This window comes from Phodopus roborovskii, unplaced genomic scaffold (assembly GCF_943737965.1).
Source record: "Phodopus roborovskii unplaced genomic scaffold, PHOROB, whole genome shotgun sequence".
Classification (NCBI taxonomy): domain Eukaryota; kingdom Metazoa; phylum Chordata; class Mammalia; order Rodentia; family Cricetidae; genus Phodopus; species Phodopus roborovskii.
This window is the reverse complement of record NW_026126436.1, coordinates 3,742,204-3,765,315: the sequence shown is the minus strand read 5'-3', so window position 1 is coordinate 3,765,315 and position 23,112 is coordinate 3,742,204. Positions and strand designations below refer to the sequence as shown.

At 36.8% G+C, this 23,112-nt stretch overlaps 1 protein-coding gene across 2 annotated transcripts in view; it reads right to left on the bottom strand.

Moving 5' to 3' along the window:
* Positions 1 to 23,112, bottom strand: part of Rngtt (RNA guanylyltransferase and 5'-phosphatase) — a 198,055-nt gene that overhangs the window by 127,588 nt on the left and 47,355 nt on the right. For both annotated transcript variants that reach the window (XM_051187498.1, XM_051187499.1), the window contains exons 9-12: positions 15,359 to 15,494; positions 13,248 to 13,319; positions 9,155 to 9,319; positions 40 to 108 (exon numbers count right to left, since the gene is read on the bottom strand). In XM_051187498.1, coding sequence (XP_051043455.1) covers positions 40 to 108; positions 9,155 to 9,319; positions 13,248 to 13,319; positions 15,359 to 15,494 — 442 coding nt within the window. The remainder of the gene's footprint in view (positions 1 to 39; positions 109 to 9,154; positions 9,320 to 13,247; positions 13,320 to 15,358; positions 15,495 to 23,112) is intronic.

The following is a 23,112-nucleotide window of genomic DNA, read 5'->3' as shown; positions in this document are numbered from 1 at the left end:
CACCCATGCACACACACTCATGCAAACACATGAACTTACTCCAATAGGCTGAAAAATAAGTCCATCCATTTCATGGCTGACTTCTTTGGCAAAATTTCCTTCCAGAAGCTATAAAATAAAAGTAGATTGCTTAGAAATATAAATATAATTCAAAAATTATTTTAACTTCTTGCTAAGATTTATAAAATTCTCTCTGCAACGTGTAAGAACTGAGAAAGAGGGGAGAAGTAGAAACACTGTGATCCAGCTTAAACTAGGGATTTTGGGCCCTGATTTGTGACTTCATCTTTGCTGGCATCTCTTCCAACAACTATAATTTCACTAATGTGAAAGCAGTTTATATTAGAGTTTACACATGCTTATTTCTTATAATGTTAATATAAAGTCTTTTGTTATACTCAGTGATAGGAAATCTAAGGAGGGTTAAGATGATGCACACCAGCGTAAGTGTGTAAGTTCCAGGGTTGTTTCCCTTTGATGCTGGTCTTGAGACAGGATCCCAAGAATCTCAGGCTGACCTCAAACTTCCATTGTTCCTGTGCCCCTCGTCTAACACCCCACAGTCACAGTGCTGAGATTACATGAGCACTCCACCACATCTAGATGAGTTTCAATTCAGAAAAATGAAACAGCTCTGGAGACAGACAGCTATTAATGACTGTGCAATAATGAAAATGCACTTAAGGTTACTGGACTAAGTAGTTAATAATATTAAGATGGTAAATTTTACTATAATGTTCTTGAAATTTCCTTCTGATTTTTGTTTGTTTTGTTTCGTTTCCCCTCCATCAGCAAGTGAGCAGAGTTGACAAACTGAGATTCTCAGAGTCATTATTATGCAGTGTAACCAAATTTTAGAAGTATCAAAATTCATATATTTCTCTTCAATTCTCTCACAGGTTTAAGTGATACAGATGAGGAAATTTCACCTAAGTAAAAATTTACTACGTATTAAAATCTTTGACTTCTTATAAATAAAAAGAAAATAACAACAAAAACCCTCTAAAGTACCATGTGCCAAGTATCTACTTAACATTCATTCTGGACATAAAAAAACAATCTTACAATTTTAAGTAGATATGACACTTTCATGTGAGAGAAAATGAAATTCATTTTCATACTATTAGCACTAGGTAGGCAGACACATTGACTGAGTGATTTGACTTAGCCAAAACAGTTATAAATTAATGATAAGAAAAAGTTAAAACAAAAGCAAATATGTAACTTTGCTAATCTCTATACCATACTATGGAAAGTTGTCCAATGTTCAAAACCTAAATAATGAACTTCTAAGAAATTATGAATAAAAGAAATCAAAACAAACATTTTAAAGCATTTAGAAATGAGTAAGAACAAAACCAGAGTAGAGTTGGTGCACTAAATATATAATGTAGAAAGAAAGAGTAAAAGGAAGTGTTATTTATACAACAGGTTTTTTGGGCTTCTGTTTGTTTGGTTTTGTTCTGTTTTTGAGATTAAAACATCCCATCCTACAGGAAGTTCCTTAAACAGGAAGGTAAGCAACTCAAAATAGCATCAGAAAGTTTCTGAAACTGACCAGCTTCATTAGGCCCCTCCCTGTCACAGTAAGCAATAAAAGCCAAAGTCTCTCCTCCCCCAAAACAGAAGGCAGCTGAGCTATAAACTTCTTTCTTAAAACCAGACCAAGTACCTGGAAGAAGCAGAAACCAGCCAGGCTGCCTGGAAGAGGTTTAAACTGAGTCACTTGCAAAGGACACTCCCCAAACTGTTCAGCTGCCTGTGGGCTGTGCAGGTTGTTCCAAGTTTCTCAGATTTGATGAGCTGCAATCCATGCTGGAATGAGCTTTATTGATACAGCTGTCTTACATACATACATACATTCTCCCCCCCACCCCTCTTGTGTGTGTGTTAAAAACTTCAAACTGGAGAAGATAGGTCAAACCAGTCAGGCAATCTCCACAAGAAGTGTCAGCGTGAAAGACAGGCACTTATTTCTGATATTACATTCATAAATGTCTCTAAGGTCTTTTCTCTCCTTATCTATATTTTAAGTCAAACCTATTCATGAGTTGTCATGGTTCCCTAATGTAAAGCATAGTGACTTTAATTTCCTGGATGATTAACAGCCAAGTAAGGACTGGCGATATAGCTCAGTAGGTCAACCTAAGATGGATTCCAGAACTCCGTTTATTTTTTTTTTTTTTAGTGCATTTTTTTTTCTTTTTAACTTAATTTAGAAACAGTCATATTTTACATATCAATCCCAGTTCCCTCTCCCTCCCATCCAACCATGCCCTCCCACCTAACCTCCCATCCACACCCTCCCCCTATCCACTCTCCAGGGAAAGTTAGGCTTTCCAGGAGGGATCATCAAAGACTGTCATATCATTTGGAGCAGGGCCTAAGCCCTCCCCCATGTATCTAGGCTGAGAGAGAATCCCTCCATGGGGAATGGGCTCCCAAAGTCCATTTGTGCACTAGGGATAAATACTGGTTCCACTGTCAGAGGCCCCATAACTTCCCAGGCCTCCTAACTGACACCCACATTCAGAAGGCTCTGTTCAGTCCAATGCTAGTTCCCCAGGTTTATGACTGGGTCCAATGGCTCCCACTTCATCAGATCAGCTGTTCCTGTGGGTTTCTCCAGCCTTCTCTTGACCCCTTTAATTATCACTCCTCCCTCTCTACAACTGTATTCTAGGAGTTCGGCTCAATGTTTAGCTGTGGGTGTCTGCTTCTGCTTCCATCGGCTGCTGGATGAAGGCTCTACGATGGCATATAAGGTAGTCTCAATCTTATTATAGGGGAAGGGCATTTAAGGTAGCCTCTCCACTATTGCTTAGATTCATAGTTGGGGTCATCCTTGTGGATCTCTGGACATTTCCTTAGTCCAGATTTCTCTTTAAACCTATCTATTTAAACCTCTATTATGGTATCTCTTTTCTTGCTCTCCTCTATTCTTCACTGCACTCAATCTTCCTGATCCCTTGTGTTATCCTCCCTCCTCTTCTCCCTTCTCTTTTTCCTACCTTCCTCCCCACTTCCAACCCTCCCAATTTGCTCTTTGTCCTTTTCCCCTTCTCTGGGAAACCATGTATATCTCTCTTAAGGTTCTAGTTTCTCTGGAGGTGTGAACTCCAGAGGCTGAAGAAATCCAGAGAATCATCAAGTCCTACTTTGAAAGCCTTTCTCCACAAAACTGGAAATTTTAAAGGAAATTGACAATTTTCTGAATAAATATCATTTACCAAAATTAAATCAAGATCAGATAAGCAATTTAAATAGACCAATAACCCCTAATAAAATAGAAGCAGTCATCAAAAGTCTCCCAACCAAAAAAAGCCCAGGGCCAGATGGTTTCAGTGCAGAATTCTACCAGAAATCCAAAGACTAATATCAATACTCCTCAAAGTGTTTCACTCAATAGAAGCAGAACTCTTTTTGCAAGGCTACAATTACCTTGGTACCCAAGCCATACAAACACACAACTAAGAAAGAGAACTACAGACCAATATCCTTCATGAACATTGATGCAAAAATGCTCAATAAAATACTGGCAAATAGAATCCAAGAACACATTAGAAAAATCATCCACCATAATCAAGTGAGCTTCATCCCAGGGATTCAGGGATGGTTCAACAAATGAAAATCTATCAATGTAATCCACCATATAAATCCACCATATAAACAAACTGAAAAAGAAAAACCACATGATCATCTCACTAGATACTGAAAAAGCCTTTGACAAAATCCAACACCCCTTCATAATAAAGGTATTAGAGAGATCAGGGATAACAGGAACATACCTAAACATGATAAGGCACTATACAGCAAGCCAACAACCAACATCAAACTAAAACAAAAAACTCAACTGGATTCCTCTAAAATCAGAGACAAGACAAGGTTGTTCACTCTCTCCATAGCACTTCAATATTGTACTTGAAGTTCTAGCTAGAGCAATAAGACAACAAAAGGAGATCAAGGGGATATTAATTGGAAAGGAAGAAGTTAAACTTTCACTATTTGCAGAGGATATGATAGTTTACATAAGTGACCAGAAAAACTCTACCAGGGAACTCCTACAGCTGATAAACACCTTCAGCAAAGTGGCAGGATACAAACATACTCAAAAAATTCAGTAGCCCTACTATATATAGACAATAAATGGGCTGGGATCCCAGAACTCTTACAAAGGCAGAAAACAAGAACATATCCCCTGAAGTTAATCTGGACAGCGATAGGCACATCATGGCAAGCATGTGCATGGCCCCACACACATGCATGTGCTTGTACATCTCTTACACACAAACACACATGCATCACACCATGTAATATACATATATATATGCATCATACACACATACTACTAATAAAAATTTTTAAAGCTAAATAAAAATTTTCATTCAGCAATGTAAAAAAAAGAAAAAGAAAAAAGAAAGAAAAGAAATGGATATTGGGGATGCTTTGATAATATGTATCAGCCAATGTACCTAATTAATACCTTAATTTTAACAGGAATATTTAAATGTAATGGTGTAAATAAGCCATTTCTCCCTGTCAATCTTTCCTCAAACACACAATCCTATGTAAATTATCTAAGATATATTTAAAGCATTCCAAACCAAAGAATTTTAATTTGTAAATATTTAATTGCTAAACCCTCAAAGAAATTTTGCTGTGGAATATGCAGTAATTTGTCCTAAGCTACTGTGGTGCTAAGTCTAAACTGTCAACTAGACACAATCTAGAATCCTAGGAAGTGTTTCTTAATTAGGAACTATCTAAACACACCTGAGATGGATTTTCTTAATCAGGTTAACTGAGGTAGTTAGCACCATTCCATGGGCTGAGCCGTAGGCTGAATGAAAGGTGGGGAGAAAACTGAGCACTGGCAAGCATGCAAAAATTCATTTTTCTCTGTTCTTGCCTGTGGGTGTGATGTGACTGACTGGCTATTTGAAGTTCCTGCTACCTTGACTTCCCTGCTGAGAGTTGTCTGGGATTGTGAACCTGAGTACACCTTTCTCCCCTAAATTCTTTTTGTCAGGGTGTTTTACCATAGTAACAAAAATGTAAAAAAAAAAAAAATGAAGCCAGCACATTATCATACATTTTATCGTCCCTCTAGATAAAATTCAAAGATAACTAGAAGAAAAACAAAACAGTAGACACATCAAATAGTGTGAATCACAGCATAGTAGTCTTTTATAAATTTTCACTTACAGAACTCAAATTTGTTTAATGAACATAATCTCATATCTTGATTTCTATCTGAAATACAAAAGGCATACAACTTTCCACTGACCAAACATTTAAAGATTTTCTCTCAAAGGATATGTTATGTGTCTATGAATCATTCAGAAACCAAATCACTATAAATGCATAAGCAAAAAAAGACAGTGCTTAAAATTAGAAATATGAGAAACAAAACAGAAGCTGTAAAGTTCCAGTGCATGAAAAAAAAGAATCTTAAAATATTTTTTGAAATAGCAGTGTAAGACTATTGGCATTATCAATTCATCATTAACAACATCAATTAGAAAATGATATTATGTAATACTTAAACAATAAACAAAATAAATTCTAGTTTATTCTACACACACACTTTTTTTTTTTTTTTTCTTGGAACAAACAGCCCACACAGGTTCAGTTGACTGCCTGAGGGAGATACAATACAGTATCTGGTGACTTTTTATGAAACCTCACTGTTCCCCTAAAACCTAAAGTTTAGGATCCCCACAAAATGGAAGTTTAGACTTACCTGAATATTAATTTTTAATGTTTTTCATTCCCCAAGTCTAAGTTCATCCAATTTATCTATATGTTAAATATCTATATGCTAAGCAATAACTATCACAGAAAAATTATCTTTCCTGCTCACCACAAAACCAACATTACTATCTTCTCTAAAAAGGAAGTTAGCTATTAATATTCATACACAGGTTTTACATCATCATCATTACTGGTTTTCTTTCATTAATGTGATTATGATTAAAATTTATAAAAATCTAGTAAATCTCAACAGAAAAGATATAAGGAAATACAGTTCTCTGACTGTCAAATAGGAGGGACCCAGAATTAGGTAGAAATAAACCTCTGCGCATTCTGTGAGATAGTATGTAACTGGGATAACTGAGGTGGGCAGCACCATTCCATGAGCTGGGGGGGGAGGGGAGATCACAAAAATGAATTAAAAAGAACAAACAAACATGGATTGTAAAGAAGCGAGGAATGGATCTGGGAGGAGATGGAGAATGGGAGAATTTATTTTTATGATCAAAATACATTGTATTAAAACTCCCAAAGAGTTCAAAAAATTAAAAATTAGACATGCATATGCAAAAATTTAAGGAACCCTACCAAAACACAAAAAAGCTCAGAGATACATACTTCAATTGCAACATACAGATACAATGGCAATCTGTGAGACTATAAAAATAAAAAATACGCTGTACTCTAAACCCAGTCAGCTAATCAGTTGTAAGAGTACAGGTTTTTCCGCCTGCCGCTGCTGGTCTTGTCCCGGCGCCACGCCAGCCCCAAATAACACACTGAGACTCTGTATTAGATATAATTCTGTTGGCCCAGTTACTTGTTTCTTATCGACTAGCTCTGCCTTCATTATTAACCCATTTTTATGTAATTCCATGTGGTCTTACCGAGAGCTGAGGAATGGCAGTTCTGTTCTCTCCAGGCTCTCCATCCTGACTCCTCCTTACTACTTCCTCTTTCCTCCTTGTCTCTTAGTCCCTCCTATCTTCCTTTCCTATTGGCCAACAGTGCTTTATTCATTAACCAGTATAAGAAACATATACAGAATGACATCTCCCATCAAATCAGTGCTAGTGAAATCATGGTTATTAGAGGAGAATCTACAACCACTAATTTACTAAACCAGCATAATCCCTAAAAATCTATAAGCATTTGTCCTGATACCCACAGATAAGTTCAGCCTTCACCCCTCACCAAGTAACTGCTCTTTGCAACAAACAGCAAAAACTACAGAAAACCACACCAATTAACATGCAAAGTTGTGGAACCCAGTCCCAGCTGATTTATCTACAACATTCCAGGAAACTAAGTCAGGAAACATTGTAAAAGAGGGGGCAGAAAGTTTTTAAGACCAAAGGATCAGCTATGAGCCTATGTTGCCTAGCAACATTAGAAGCTATACCTGAAAAGTCTAACCACATTACTACCTAAACGTGAGCCAAACAAAGAAAATATTAACAAACAGATGCCAAACTGCATGGTGGAAGGGAGAGGGCTCAAGGCCTCAACTCTACACAAAGAACTACAGGCAACTGAGTAAAACTGAGTAGGAGAAGTGGTTCTTCCCAGGAAAGAAAACACCAACAGCTTGTTCAGCGCCAAATGGTCAGCCCTGAATGTATGTATGTATGTATGTATGTATGTATGTATGTATGTTATATTACAAGGACTCACCAAGTTATATTTGAGAATTATATGTGTGTATGTATGTATACATATATTTATGTATATGCACACAAATACATATTTGCATTCAATAACAAGTGATAAAAAAAGAGTTCATAAATTTAAAGGAGAGGAGAAAGGATACATGGGATGGTTCAGATGGAGAAAAAAAATTATAATTAAAATACAATCTTAAAAATAAATAACACTATAATGAAAAATAAAGGACAAAGTGTAACACCTCTCACCTGGGGTGAAAGGACCCAAGATAGATGGTCAGGATAAAAATTAAATAATAAAAATAAGAAGTACAGATCTTGCTAGGTGGTGGTACACGCCTTTAATCCCAGCACTCAGGAGAGAGAGGCAGGCAGATTTCTGAGTTCAAGGATAGCCTGGCCTACAAATCAAGTTCCAGGATAGTCAGGGCTGATATACACACCAAAAAAAAGAATCATCTCTTGATTAGACCTGGCAAAACTATGAATAATATATGTGTTTAAACAGTATAATAGAATTCATCTCCCAACCTAATACTTTTATTAATTATTTAGGAATTTCATACAGTGCACCCCCATCACATTCACTTCCCATTCCTCCCAGGTCCACCCTCCTACCCTTCATTCCCCACCCCCACCAAAAAAAACAAAACACCAAGTCCAATTTGTGTGGCCCATATACTCGTTGGAGCATGGTCAAACTTCCAGTGGCCAGCCCCTTAAAGAAAATTGAGTCCTTCCCCACAAGTCCACTCCTTCCAGAAGGCAACAACTGTGAAGAGCTACACTTCAGCATCTTTATCACAGTTTTTGAGGAGTCTCCACAATAGCTTCCTATATGGATTCTCATATTTTCATTTTATCCCTGCCCCCTCCCCTCTCTCCTCTCTCTCTCTCTCTCTCTCTCTCTCTCTCTCTCTCTCTCTCTCTCTCTCTCTCTCTCTCTCTCCCTCTCTCCTTTCTTTGGAGGGGGTTGTCACAGAAGCCTTCAATGTCTCTCATTCTCAGTTATGAGTCTACAGCCATCAACACCACTGCAATAGTTTCCTTGACCATGGCACCTAGAGGCAACACAGATATTACTTCCAACAATAATTCTAAATACACTAAAAACTAAAAGGAGCTGTTACTTTTCTGACTCAATTCAAAAACAAGTAGAGATATTTCAACTAAACTTTTTGCTCTATGCTTTTAAAATTTTGTCAACCATATTTAATCTATTCAAATAATTCTGCTTTAAATTAGCCTTCAAACTGAAAATGTAACTAGAATCACTGAACTCCCTACCTGTTACAGTGGTGAAAGTTATTTGTAACTATGTATATGAATATAAACAGTCAATGGTTCATCAGACACTCACTGTTGTGGCTGTATTAGACTAAACATGAAGACTATGTTAACAGAGGTAGGCTGTCCTCCTTTCTTCCTCTTCCCCTCCTTTCTTTTTCTTAGTCTTCCCTTTTTTTCCTCTCTTCTTCTAGGGTTCATTCTAAATGACTCAAAGTGAGCTATAGCTTTTTTTTTAAATGAGAGTATAGACCAATGATCAGTAATCACAAACTATTCTAAGAAACGGAAGTACCACGGTGGGTGTTACATGCACACTAAGAACAATGCTGAAGACGAGGCCCTGAGTGTCACCTCTCACGAGCTGAGCAATGGAACTTGAATTACCAACTAAAAGCGTGTGTGTGTGTGTGTGTGTGTGTGTGTGTGTGTGTGTGTGTATACATTACCTTTCTTGAAATATTGATGTCAAAAAATTGTTTAGGTCTGACACTAAATGGTTCCTGTGTTTTGTCAATGAGTCCAGTCTTCATTTTTTCATGCCGTGGACTTATGATTTCACGTTCAATACACTGGAGACGAATATTAAAATCACAATCTCCAACTGGTTGTGCCTGAATGAAAAAACATTTTTTTTAATACTAACAATAACATTATCAGCATAACTGCCAAGGCTACAATACTATACACTATACAAATAGCAATCTTTTGGAGATGTCCTGTGAATAGCACATGCCCATCCCAATAATTAGACTAACAATAGCTATTTTTAAATTGTAATTACATACAGCACCAAGAGAAAATGGAATAGATCTATTATAAGATGGATCATATTTCAAAACTAAATTCATATTAATATAATTACTATATTAACTATATTAGTAAAACTAAAACCCAAATTTAGTAAAGTATAAACACTCAAAAATAGTGATCAGACTTCATAGCATCAGTAATTAGACACTTACTAAATAGATATATCCTCAATCTGAAAACTAGTAGGTTTACATTATGTTCATGTCCTATCCAGCCTCATAGTGTACATAAACATAGAAACACATCCCCTGGTTGACAGTAAGTAATTAACTGTGACACCATCACTCCCTTCTTGTTCCTCTGATCCAATCTCTATTGCTTCACAAGAGGGGCACACATGCTTCAGGATGTCTTTCAGCTTTGGAAGGATGACAACTTCTACACTCAACTAAGAACATGGAGTGAAAACATACTGAGCAGGAGCTAATACAATTTCTAAGATCTGGTGTCAGGAGTGGGATCTGGATTTTCACAGAACCTGGGGAATTAGGTTTCACCCAGGCGGCAGATGCCGCTCCCTTCCTTCATCATCCCAGCTACTTGGCAATCTCTTACAGCTTACTTCCCTGAGTATATATTGTGGTTTAATAAGGAACAGGAAAAACAAATAAGCTGAATAGATGTTTATTCAGGGAGAAATAATTTACAAAAGAGACAGATAAACACCAGCAGGTTCCTGGTCCCAAGGATGCCTCCGGATGCTCTTCTGTCCCCATTGTGTCCCTTCCCCAGACCTAGTTCCCCCAGGTAACGCACACCCCTGTCCCCACCCACAATGGACATGGTCAATGCCACAGGTGTGGACAAAGTGAATATCTTACTATACATTTAGAAGAAAGATGATGGACAACCAAACAGAAAACCTAAGTAACAGAACTAATATTTTTGTTCTTTCACAGACAAGCGCACACACATACATACATACATACATACATACATACATACATACATACATACATACATACGCACACACACACACACACACACACACAAAACCCTCTCCTGAAAGAATCCCAACAGTGAGAATTGTCCTAGAGAAACATATGCATATAAGGAAAAATTTTGAGAGTAAAAGCAAACAACAGAAACCCTGTTGCAAATCAAAACAAAGGATCAATTCTATTATAAAGCATAATGCCTAGCAAAACTTCAAGTGAATGGGTTAACTCTACACACACCAACCAGTAAGTCTCAAGAACCTAATGGAACAATTAAAATTTTAAAAAGGTCACAGAGTATATAACTAACACTAGAAACCTTGTAAAAGTTTGCAATGTGAATTCACAATATACACGAAGGTGGGTAAAATGTTTTTAAAAACATCATGGAAGCAACAAACGTTAAATTCATAGCAGAGGGGTACCCTGAAAAGAGAACTGAGAATAGAATAAGATGAGTGCATACAAGTTTGCTCTGGGATTTATAACTATTTCTTATTTTAAAAAAGTGTAGGGCTGTTGGGGACCATCACCATCCTCACAATCTCAGGTCTCTGAGATAGAAAATGACTGCCTCTTAAAGAAATAAACAGGTGTTCAGCAGAACATTCCAAGGTACAGGCTTGCAGTTTCATAGCCAGCTAAAGAATAGCTAAGGGCTATCTATCTCTCCTGTGGCAATTTACAGCCAATTACAGGTTAGCTAAACAACTTAGGGCATTCCTTCTACTGACCCTCTCACTCTGCCTATGTGCCAGTGCCCATGCCCTGGCTACGTGCAAACCCTGCTCATACCTTGCCCACAGTCCTACATAAGCCTCCTCTGAGAAAATAAAATTTACCAGCTTGATCAGAATACTGTCTTGCTGTCCATTCTTTGTGTCCCTTGCCCCTCATTTTCTTCTAGGTGTTCCCAGTTTGTCGTTGAATGCCCCACGGGTCGGGGCAGATAGGGCTGAGCAGATGACTCAGTAGATAAAATGCATACTGCCAAAGCAAGGTCCCCAGCATCACATGAAAAAGCAAGTCAAGGCACTACATAGCCTGTGACCCTGACACTGGAGGAAGCAAATCCCAGGACTCTCTGGCAGCCTGCCTAGCCGAAACAAGGAGTCCCAGGTTCAGAGGAGCCTGTCTCAAAAACAAGGTGGGGGAAACAAAAGACACCTGACAACAACCTCTGGCCTCCACACTTGCATGCACAGACAAGCAAGGGAGCACACATACATGCATGCACACACACACACGCACGCACAAATACAGAAAAATTAGTATGATTTAACAAATCTGGAACAAGGAAAATGGTACCTGCCACCAACCCTGACACCTAAATCTGATCCTCTGGCCCCAGTAGTGGAAGCATAGAACCAACTCCTCAAAGTTGTCCATAAGCCTCTATACTTAAGGTACAGCATGCACTCACATAAAATAAATGAATAAATGGTAATATTCATATTGTTCTGTACATTTATGCATGACCTAATATTTTTCCTTTTTTTTTTTTTCAAGTATTTCAATCCATTAGCTCAAAGAGAGAATTCCTTCCATGGGCTTATATATTTGAATGCTTAGTCATCAGGGAATGGAACTGTTGGAAAAGGATTAAGAGATGTGGGCTTATTGGAAATGTGTCACTGGGGATGAGCTTTGAGGCCCAGTATCTGTCTCTCTCTGTCTCTTTCCCTCTCTGTGTGAATCTCTCTTCCTACTTCTCTCTCCCTACCCCATCTCTCTGTCCTCCCTCTATCTGCTCCCCATACCATGATGACAATGAACTAAATCTCTGAAACTATAAACAAACTCCCAATTAAATGCTTTCCCTTTTAAGAGTTGCTTGTCATAGTGTCTCTTCATAGCAACTCAAAATCAGAGTTAAAACAAGACAACAAGAAAACAAAGTCACTCACCTGGTCTATAGGTCTAGTTGTAGATCAAGAAACATCATTTGCTAATAGACAGTAAGAGTCACCAATTTTGCAAAGTACTAGTTTTGAAAACTATAAATAGCAATTTAAAAAAAATAGAGAGATGAAATGGCTCAGCAGTAAAAAGCACTTGTTGCCCTTGCAGAGGACTCAGGTCTAGCTCTCAGCACCCAATTCCAAAGAATCTGAAGCTTTCTTCTAGCCTTCCTGAGCACTGCAAACAAGTGGTGCTCATTCATTCAGGCAAAACACTCATGCACAGAAAATAAAAACAAATAAATCTTTAAAAGAAAGAGCAAAATGAAAAGCTGATGTTTCCTAACTCAGTTCTTAAATTTGAAATTTAGTTTTAATTATAGAAATTCAGCCAAAACTTTAAATTAAATGCATTGAAATTATTCAGAAAAAAATGTCCATCAATAACTGGGATTGATGTAATCCTAAATTTTAACACTGTATCTTATTAAAGTAAAATATATTCCCCCTAAAATTGGCTTTTTAAATACTACTATACATCTTAAACTAGTAAGTGCTTTAATTCCAAAAATCATAAAATATTCTCAGTATGGTTTAAGCTAAGTAGCTGTCATTTTTGATTTTTTAAGATAGGATCTCATGAGGATATCATCAAACTCCTGATCCTCCTTCCCCAGCCCCCAGACTGTATCACCTTATCTGACTTTAAATACTTTTCATTTATTAAAAACATTTGTAATTTTATTACTGGAAGTATATAGCTCAATGGTAGAGTACTTGTCTAGTATAAGTAAATCCCCCTAAAACCACAAAAAATATTAATATATATAAACATACACATTATCTCAGTGACAATTCTAATAATTTCATAAATTATAAAAGGTACTTACATTGAATTTAATTATGTCATATATCAAATATCTTGGAACAGCCTGTCCGTTTACTTTGTCAATGATCATTTCCTTGAAAGAAACGAAAATTAATTTTTACTTTAATAGCAATTTATTTAATTTGATTAGAATGTAATACACACAGAAAAAGAGTATAAACCTTCAATATATGCCTTGATGAGACTTCAAAGGGAGCACACTTGTACTTACATCAAACCAAAATTTTTAGCATATCAAAAATCTTAACTATGTATTTATAATATATGTTGAAATAATCTCTGAAAGATTTTAGTTTGCAGGACAAGGATGTGGGAAAGGGGCAAGAGAATAATTCTTGCAAGCGGAATATAGAAGATCATAAAGAATGGACGTTGACATGGGAAGAAAAGACAGAAATTTTGAGAACAAGAAAGGTTACTGTGGTGATGGGGCTAATGGTTATGCTACGCTGATTCTGTTAAATAGGGCTAATAACTGAACCATCAATCTTTTGTGAAATAACTGAAGGCTCTAAATGTACAGCCAAGAGAAAGCCAGAGTATGAAAAAAGTTTCTCACAGGTCTTGGCCCACAACAAGGAAATAGGCCCCCAACCCTGGAACAAATGATTCCAGATGAACAGCCCTGTTTGGGTCACTCCTGGCCAATGGACAGTCTGGGAACTTTCCAAGTCATTCTATGGTTTATCCTTTAAATAAGAACAGGTCATACCTGGGTGATCTCTCAAACATGAGATCATACTTTGTAATCAATCACCTTGTGGCCCATGCATGTATGCTGATTTGTGATCTTCTCTATAAAAAGAGAGCCTGAACCCTTTGGGGGGGGTGCAGCTTTCCCCAAGATTGCTGTCACCCGAGTGCACTCGTTCAATAAATACCTCTTGCTTGTTGCATCTCCTGGTTTTGGTGTTTGTGTCGTGGGGGTCTCCCATTGGCCCATCAGGACCCCAGAATTAGGGTCCAACATGACGTTATCTCCTTGTGTTTTGGGTTGAGGGTGGGTAGATTTTTATGGAGGCAGGTCCTTGCTATGTAGCCCCTGGATAGCCTACAGCTCAAAAGGTAGCCAAAGCTAGTCAAGAACTCTCAGAAATCCTGCTGTCTCAGCCTTCAAAGTGCTAAATTACAGACTTGTACCATCACAACAAGTTCTATGTTTTGGGTTTTTTTTTTTTTCTTTTTCTTTTTCTATAGTTGAATGGCTACAATCTGCTTTATGTTTGGATTGCTAGCAATATTTAAGAGTAAATAACAAAGTTTGAAATTCAACATCTTTTTGATAATTATGTTTAATCACGACTGTTTAAATTTTTATATGCTAATTCTTTTAGTCTTATTATAGACTGAACTCCTACATCACTTTTTAAATTTTCATCCTACAATGACTTTTCATCCTACGATGACTTTACATCCACCACAGTCATTAAAAAGTGAAAACAAATACTTCATGAGGCATAATGGAACACATGTAATCCTAACATTTGGGAGGCAGAGGCAGGAGAATGAGGTTCAAATCAGTACTATGATTATAGGTATATGCCACCATTCCCTAGTTATGCAGTGCTTTGGATGGAATCAGGCAGGGTCCTGTTCATGATAAACAAGTACTCTACCAACTGAGCTACAGCCCCAGTCTCAATTTTGTTATTTTAACCTGTTATTGAAATTTGTGTAATTATTTGCATCTGAACACCTGATGTAATAACAAGGTGGTACCAAGATTTCAGTTAATGGTTCTTTTCAAAAACTGTGACTAGAAAAAGTAAATGTTTAAATTGGATAGCAAAGGATTACAAATTATCTGATAAAATGAGTGGGGGGGGGGGCCTTTCCCTTAATCAGTGATTTAAAAAGGAAAGTGTATTGTCAACAAAGTGTAATAAGTAAATAATGAGCAAGTGTTTTTTGCCTGTTTAAAAACAACCCACAACACAAAACACAATTCTCATCTAGGTTCATCTTTAAAAAGGAATTTATTCACTATAAGTACAGATAAAAAAGTAAAATTCAACATTCAAATAATAATTGTACTTGACTTTAAATTAGACATACTGACAATGACTGCACTACTTAATTTTTAAAAAAAATACATATAAATAAATGACTTACTCCATCCAAAAGGGTATTTGATAAATGCATCCGGAGATCTTTACGAAATGGAAATTCCAGATTTGAAACATGAAATACTGAATTATCTCTATCAATCATAAAAACTTCATTTGTGCCATCAATCAACATCATGTAACTGTAATAAAACATTAAGAAGGTAGTATTAACATATGGTATCAAGTACAGGGTCATTAGAACAGCAAAACTTGTTTTCCCTAGACTGATAACATTTTCATTAGTACAGTCCTTCTCTTAATCATGCAAATTTAAACACCATTTTTTTAATCTTACTTTCTATAAGAAACATAAAAATAGGAAAATCTAATTTTTATGAAGATAATATGATGTCAGGAGTGCATATATGATGTATAAGGAGAAATATTTCTCTAATTTTTTATGTTTATGTCAAAGAATTTCAAAGTTTACAAACATAAACATATATACTGTATTTTACAAATTAGATAGTACCTTTTCCATATCAAAGGTGAAAAAACATTGAACTCAAATTATCCAATGCTCTTTTCTACCATACCAACTGCACAAGTTCTCTTTGAATCGAGAATGTGATATGTAAAATATCAGACTATTATAATTCTTCTCATTCAAACAACAAAATTAAAATATTCTAAATACAGCTATAATTTTTCATTGGCCTTTATCACCAATCAACATATGGGAAATTTATATGCTTAATAAAGTAATCATTCTTCATAAGTCAAGTTAAATATATGATGTCCGCAGGTCAAGAGCAGAGTTCCAGTCCAGGCATGGAGCTCATGTTTATAATCCCATGGTGGTGCACATCTTTTATCCCAGTCATTGGGGGTGCAGAAGCAGGCAGATCCCTGAATCTGATGCCAGCCTGGTATACAGACCAAGTTACAGGAGAACCACAGTAAATAGTAAGACCCTGTCTTAGGGGGAAAAAAAAAAAAAAAATGGTGGGTATAGGGCCCAGCATGGACCCCTGAGGCACCTTGAGCAACCCTGAAGCTGTTGGTTGGAACATTTTGCTCCCCCCCCCCAGTTGTTATTGGTACATTTCCTGTTTCTCTGCCCTCTGGAATTGTTATTGGTACTCGTTCTGTTTTGTTAACACATATCTGCTGGGGAAGAGCTAAGCCTGAAACCCTGTTGTTTTCCACTGTGCCAGGAGTCAGTATATAAGCCCACTCCTTGCCCTCAATAATCAGCGTTGGGCATTCTGACATTCCTGTTGGGAAGCTGGGGAAACAACTCATTCCGTAAAATGCTTGCTATGCAAGCATGAATATCTGAGTTTAATCTGTACTACCTATGGTGACCTGAATGAGAATGGGCACCCATAAGCTCATGTTTAGCAAGGATGAGGTGTGCCCTTGTTGGAGGAGGTGTGTCACATCAGTTTCAAGGTTTCAAATGCTGTGCCATGCCTACTGCTCTCTCTGCCTCCTGCTTGAGGTTCAAGATGTAAGCTCTCAGGAGCTGCTCTAAACACATACCTCCTGTTCTGCATCATGGACCCTAATTCCATGAAATAAACTCTTTCTTCCATAAGTTGCTTTGGTCTTGATTAGAGCGACAGAAAAGTAACTAAGAACCCCTTAAGAAAGCAAGTGTTAAGACACACACTGGTAATAGCAATGCTAGGAAAGTAGAAACAGGTGGAACTCTGGGACTAACTACCCAACCAAGCTAGCCCTATCAGTGAGCTTCATGTCCCAGTGAGAGATCCTGTCTAAAAACACAAAACAGAAAATCAACCCTCCACACACATCACATATACACACATGTACACACAAATAAAAACAGTGCTCAAATTTCACATCACATAAAAATAAAAGTCCAGGAGGTAAAAGTAAAATGATCAAGAGTTGACAGTTTCTCTAGGTTACATAGCAATATCCTGGCAAAAGCAGCCAAGTTATTTGTGTCTGATGTCAGAAAGGGTAGAGGTAGAAAGTGTAGTTCAGTTGGCAAAATGTTTGCCTGGCATACACAGAGCCCTACCACAGAAACCCAGAATGGTGGCAGGGGCTTGTAATCCGAGCACATGGGAAGCAAGGATGATCTGAAGTTTAAGGTCAACTTTGGTTACAGAGTGGTTTCCAGGGGACACGAATGTGGAAGAACATTCAAGATATAACACTGAAAACAGAGGAAAACAATGACCCATCCAACCACCTAGCCAAAGAATACAGTGTGTCAGCAACAAATAAAAGATGGAAGGGAAGCAAACTAAAATCAGGACATCACAATAATGTGTTTACTGTATGCGTTTAGTAAGGTAAAGAGAAATAGGAAAACTGACTAAAAAATAACACAAGCAACAGGAAAAGGAGCAGCAGTGAACATCAAAGGAGCTTATAAATGAGGGCTAGCATGGTATTCCTGGCTGTTCCTAAAATAATTATTCCAGATGACCCTGAGACAGATTGTTCAGGCCCTTGTTACACATGAAAATAGCTACAGCCCTAATAGATGAAAAGGGCAGAAACTAAGAAAAAAAATCAACCTCAGTCTGGAGAGAAGAACTGGTGAACCAAATATGAATCCAGCAAGTTCAAAAGCAACAGGAATACTTAATACTCAAGGCTCTCTTAATATGCTTCTTAAACACAGTAATTCCAAGTATAGATGAAGGAACTAGGCTCCTTGAAAGAAGAAATGTTCTACACTATGTTCCAAAAGAAATTTAAGTCAACATAAGAAAGAAAATGTCAAATAAAGAACAATTATGACAATGTCTACAAATATGCTATACAAGATACACAATCCACCATATTTAAGGTCAAAGGTGTTTAACAGAAAAACAAGTTAGGAAAACAATGTATCATTCTCTTAGAAAGTCAAGATATACATACATATTAGACTATTTTAAATTGCAGGTAAGATGTAGTGATATGTAGTACCAGCTCTCAGAGATATTGCAGAAGCAGAAGATTCTGGAGTTCCAAGTCAGCCTTAGTTATATAGCCTGATCATCAGTATCAAAAAATAAAACAGGCTGGACACATTGCTCAGAGGTTTTCTCTGGCAGAAAACAGGTATTCAATTCTTAGCACCCAGATGATAGCTAACTACAATCTGTAACCTTCAATAACAAGATATCCAATGCCTTCTTCTAAACTCCCTAGACGCCAGGTACTATTATACATAAATTCAAGAAAAACAATCATATAATACACACAAAATAAGATTTTTAAAACCAAACACAAAAAAAAACTTTTTTAAAGAAATTAAATAACTTTATCTCTCTTATTGTACCAGATTTCTAAACTTAACCCCAACTCAAAACTCAAGAAAAAAACAGGCTTTATGTTAATACATTTTCAAATTTAAGAAAAAAATGGTTTGCCTCTTCTGTGCCTAAGGCAGATACTATATTTCTCTTTACTTGCTACTTATAAATTAATGAATTGATGTTAATATAAAATAAATATTCATTTCTAGAGTAGGGATTTACTAACTTGAGAGAGACACAGACACACACACAAATCTATGTATCTTTTGTGCTGAACTTACTTTCTACTTTGAACAGATGTGTCAATTTTTTTAAAAATACTGTAGGGGCTTAAGAGATGGCTCAGTGCTTAAGAACACTGACTTGTCTTCCAAAGAACTTGAGTTCAGTTCCCAGTGCCCACATGGTGGCTCATAATCACCTTGAACTGCAGTTCCAGGGGATCCAGTACCTCTTCTGATCTCCATGGACACAACAGAAACATGGTGCACACACATGATGCAAACACAAAGTAAAAAATAAATATACTATATACATAAAATACTGTGTACCTGTGCATTACCAACAGGTTTAAAAGACCAAAAACAAAAAGGCTTTGGAAGATAAAATTTACTGCAAAGGATTACTCATGTGAAAAACAGCTTTATTTAGAGAAATAAAAAAAAAAAAAAAAAGTTGTGCTCTTTTATTTTTTATTAGTACGGAAAGTACAATTTTTGTCCTCAAATCTAATCATTCCATCATTCCAAATAATACATCCTTCTATTATGTGATAACTACAGAAGAAATGAGAAAATGAGAAGTGCTAAGAATACATGTCAGTGGTTGAGTACTTGGCTAGCACGTACAAGGCCCTGTTAGCATGTAGGTAGGTAGGTAGGTGGGTGGGTGGCTGGCTGGCTGGCTGGCTGGCTGGCTGGCTGGCTGGCTGGCTGCTGGCTGGGTGGCTGGGTGGCTGGGTGGCTGGGTGGCTGGGTGGCTAGCTAGCTAGCTCATGCTCAGGAACAAAGATAAAGAATTGTAGAACGTATTTATTCTCACATCACACCCAAGACCATGAAAGTAAGAAAGATTATTTTTGAAAGAGACAACTACCTCACATAATGCTAGATACTGGCTCAGGACCTAACTACATATCTTCTTTCACCAACCATGAACCACTAGTGTAATATAATTTCTCTTTAGGAAATTATTTCAATTGCACATTTAGTACTCAGAATTATTTATGATCATATGTATTCTCATTAAGACGCAAAATTTCACTGAAACCTTTTCTTTTCCTATCATGCTTTTTGTTGTTAGTTTTTTACAGACCTCGCTGTGTAGCCCAGGCTGAGCTCAGGCTCAACAAGCCTCCCCAGTCCAGGGTTGGGACCACAAACATGCATCACGCACAGTCATAGATTATAGAAAAGTCATAGAGACCGAATGTTTTGCTATAATTCTATGTTTTACTTTAATTTTACTATAATTCTATGCTTTCCAGCTGACTAGAAACAATCCAGTTTTATCTTGGTCAAGTGAAATCCCCAAAATATGCATTAGTAAAAATTAGGAAGTACAGAGAAGAGAAACGACAAAGTTGTAAGCAACAGCACAGTAAAGTCTTAATTCACAATAACACCGATTATCATATTACCAATTCACAACTCTGATAATTTACATTTCAAAATATTTATCTTAGGCTTTGAAAGCAAAGATCTGTCTCTTATTTATTCGTTATAGACCAGGTCTATTTCAATATACACAAGACAATTAATGCTCAAGCCAGGCTATGTACAAGGAAGTTCATCATACTATTTGTACTAATGAAAATTCAATATCCATCCCTGACAAATATACTAAATAAACTCAGCTCACCCATAAAAAAGCATGGTATTCCACTATTTTAAAACATAAACACATCCATTAATATGGAAACGCTATCCCTGATCACCTGTTTTATAAAATTCTACCCATGTCCTCTTTAACCCAAACCTTTTAGATTTCTTCCCAACTTTTAAAATGAACTAAAACTTTAAGCATATTTTATTCATTTTTTATCCTCATCTCCTTTACTTAGTTCCAGTCATGAACTAAACTAGTAAACAAATTAAAATAAGCTAGTGGCATTCCATTATTTGCCACCCAGGAGCTAGAACTTCTGAGAGGGAGAACAAGACTGATAATAAAGCTGTCAAAACACAACATCTTAAGATCACTTCTCTTGGGGCTGGAGAGATGGAAGCAGTTAAGAGCACCAGCCCTTTCAGTGCTCTTAAGTTCAATTCCGTCAAACATATACAGTGGCTCACAACCACCTATAGTGGGATCTGATGCCCTCTTCTGGAATGCAGGTATACATGCAGATATAGCACTCATGCATCAAATAAATAAATAAATCTTAAAATTAAAATCATTACTTCTCCCAAGAGGATTGCAATACACTTCTTTAGATAAATTAGTCAAAACTGATTTGCACCATCAAAACTGCTACTAAGTATACTTGTCTCTCCACCCCATACTAGTTTTATGGGTTTGTCTTTTTCCCCAACTCTCTTCAGCTGAGTAGAAATTAAGTGTGCCTATGACATAACATATCCTCAATACCAAGGATTGTATAATACTAGCTATTTATATAGCATAACCTCACACCAAGAGGCAAGACACCTACATGACATCCTTTGCAGAGACAAGTGCATACGACTAAGTTGAGTTAACCTTCCCTGTGGGTCTTTTCCCTCACAAGACTCCATTACCTAACCACTGCTATCTTTCTATTCACTTCTAATCCCAGTAAACTCACATACATCTTAAAAGACAGTGCAAAGGTTAAGAGTTATTTCACAAAAGACAATTCCGAAACTTTCCTGACATAAGAAAAGTTAGTCAGACCTATTATTCACCAACACCCTTCTCACATTTTGTTCTAAAAATAATACAAAAACAACTGATTTGCCAGCTTCCTTTCTTCCCCATGGAATGTATGCACATTGGGCATCTGTGTCTCTGTTCAGTAAACTCCATCCCTGATCAACTCTTTTGTTTAAAAAAAACAAAAAACAAAAAAAACTATACCCATGTCCCAAACTTCTTTAACCCAAACTTTTTAGATTCTCCCCAACTTTTAAAATAAACTGAAACTTTAAGCACTTTTTTTGTTTGGTTGATTTTGGTTTTGTTTTTCAAGTTTCTCTGTATCAACATCCTTTGCTGTCCTGGAACTTGCTCTGTAGACCAGGCTGGCCAGATCTGCCTCTACCTTCTGAATACTGGGAGGATTAAAGTTGTATACTAACTCTTCCCCCCCATCCTCTCTCCACCACTGCCCCACCACCCCACACATTTTATATTTTTAAATTCTTTGCTCCTCATCTCCTTTACTTAGTTCCACTCTTGAACCAAACCAAGCAATATCTGCATCAAACAAAATAACAAATACTAAATTTTATCCCCTGTAGATAACAGAGTTCCTAACCTGGGAAATGCCTCTTCATCTCATAAAATCATATTTTCCCTAAGAGTTTTTAAAGCATCCAACATCTAAAGTAAGTTTCACTATCTTTGTGACAGATATACAAAGTAGGTAATTTAGCTATCTTAGGAATTAAGTATAATTCATAGGCGAATTTGGTAATCTAATTACTACTTATGCTAAAATTCTACAAAATACAATTTAAAGTGAAGGAAGCACAGGAAAAGAAACCAAGGTAATTCAAAATCTTGTTTCAGATATCTCCACAAAAGAAAGAAGTTGATAAAAATAGCATAATCCAACAAATGAGTTTAAATTCAAACCTGTGACTACTGTGTTTACCTACACACATTACATTTCAGCACCACAGACCAATAACCATGGGGTGGGGGGGATCCATTATTTAAACTCCTAAAAATTCAAAAACTCACATTAAGGTCTTATTTTCTCAAGAAATACATAATACACTAACACCACAGTGTATTAATTAATACCTGTGAAAGTGTGCTCGTGCAGGCATTTGTGTGTGTTCCAGAAGAGGATCTTGAGACAGACAGAGTCTCTCACTGAACCTGGAGCTGGGCTAGCCAGCAGGAAGCCCTACAGTCCTTCTGTCTCTGGCCCCAACTCCACAAGCTGAAGTTATAGGTGTTTTCAACCACACCCAACTTTTTATCTAGGTGCTAGGATCCAACTCAGGTCTTCATGCTTGTGCAAATGATCCCTCATCTCTTCAGCCCAACCATTTTTTATCGCTGCTATTAAGAGTCACTGACAAATACCTTATATTCTGCAAAAACTATCCAAGTTTTCACTGAACATTATTAAAATACTCCAATTCTACAGGTATTTTAATTTTGATATATTGAGTCTACATATACAGCAATATATTTTACAAGGATTAGCTTTCCTTCTATCCTCAAATAACATTTTTAGTCATGAAACAGATGTGATCTGAAATTCATGACAAGCCATTAGCTTCATTCTATTATAGGATGACTTGCATGTATGGAGTGATTAAACAGACAACATGTTCTATTTAATTACAATTGCAAAGCCCATTACCTCCTCACTAAT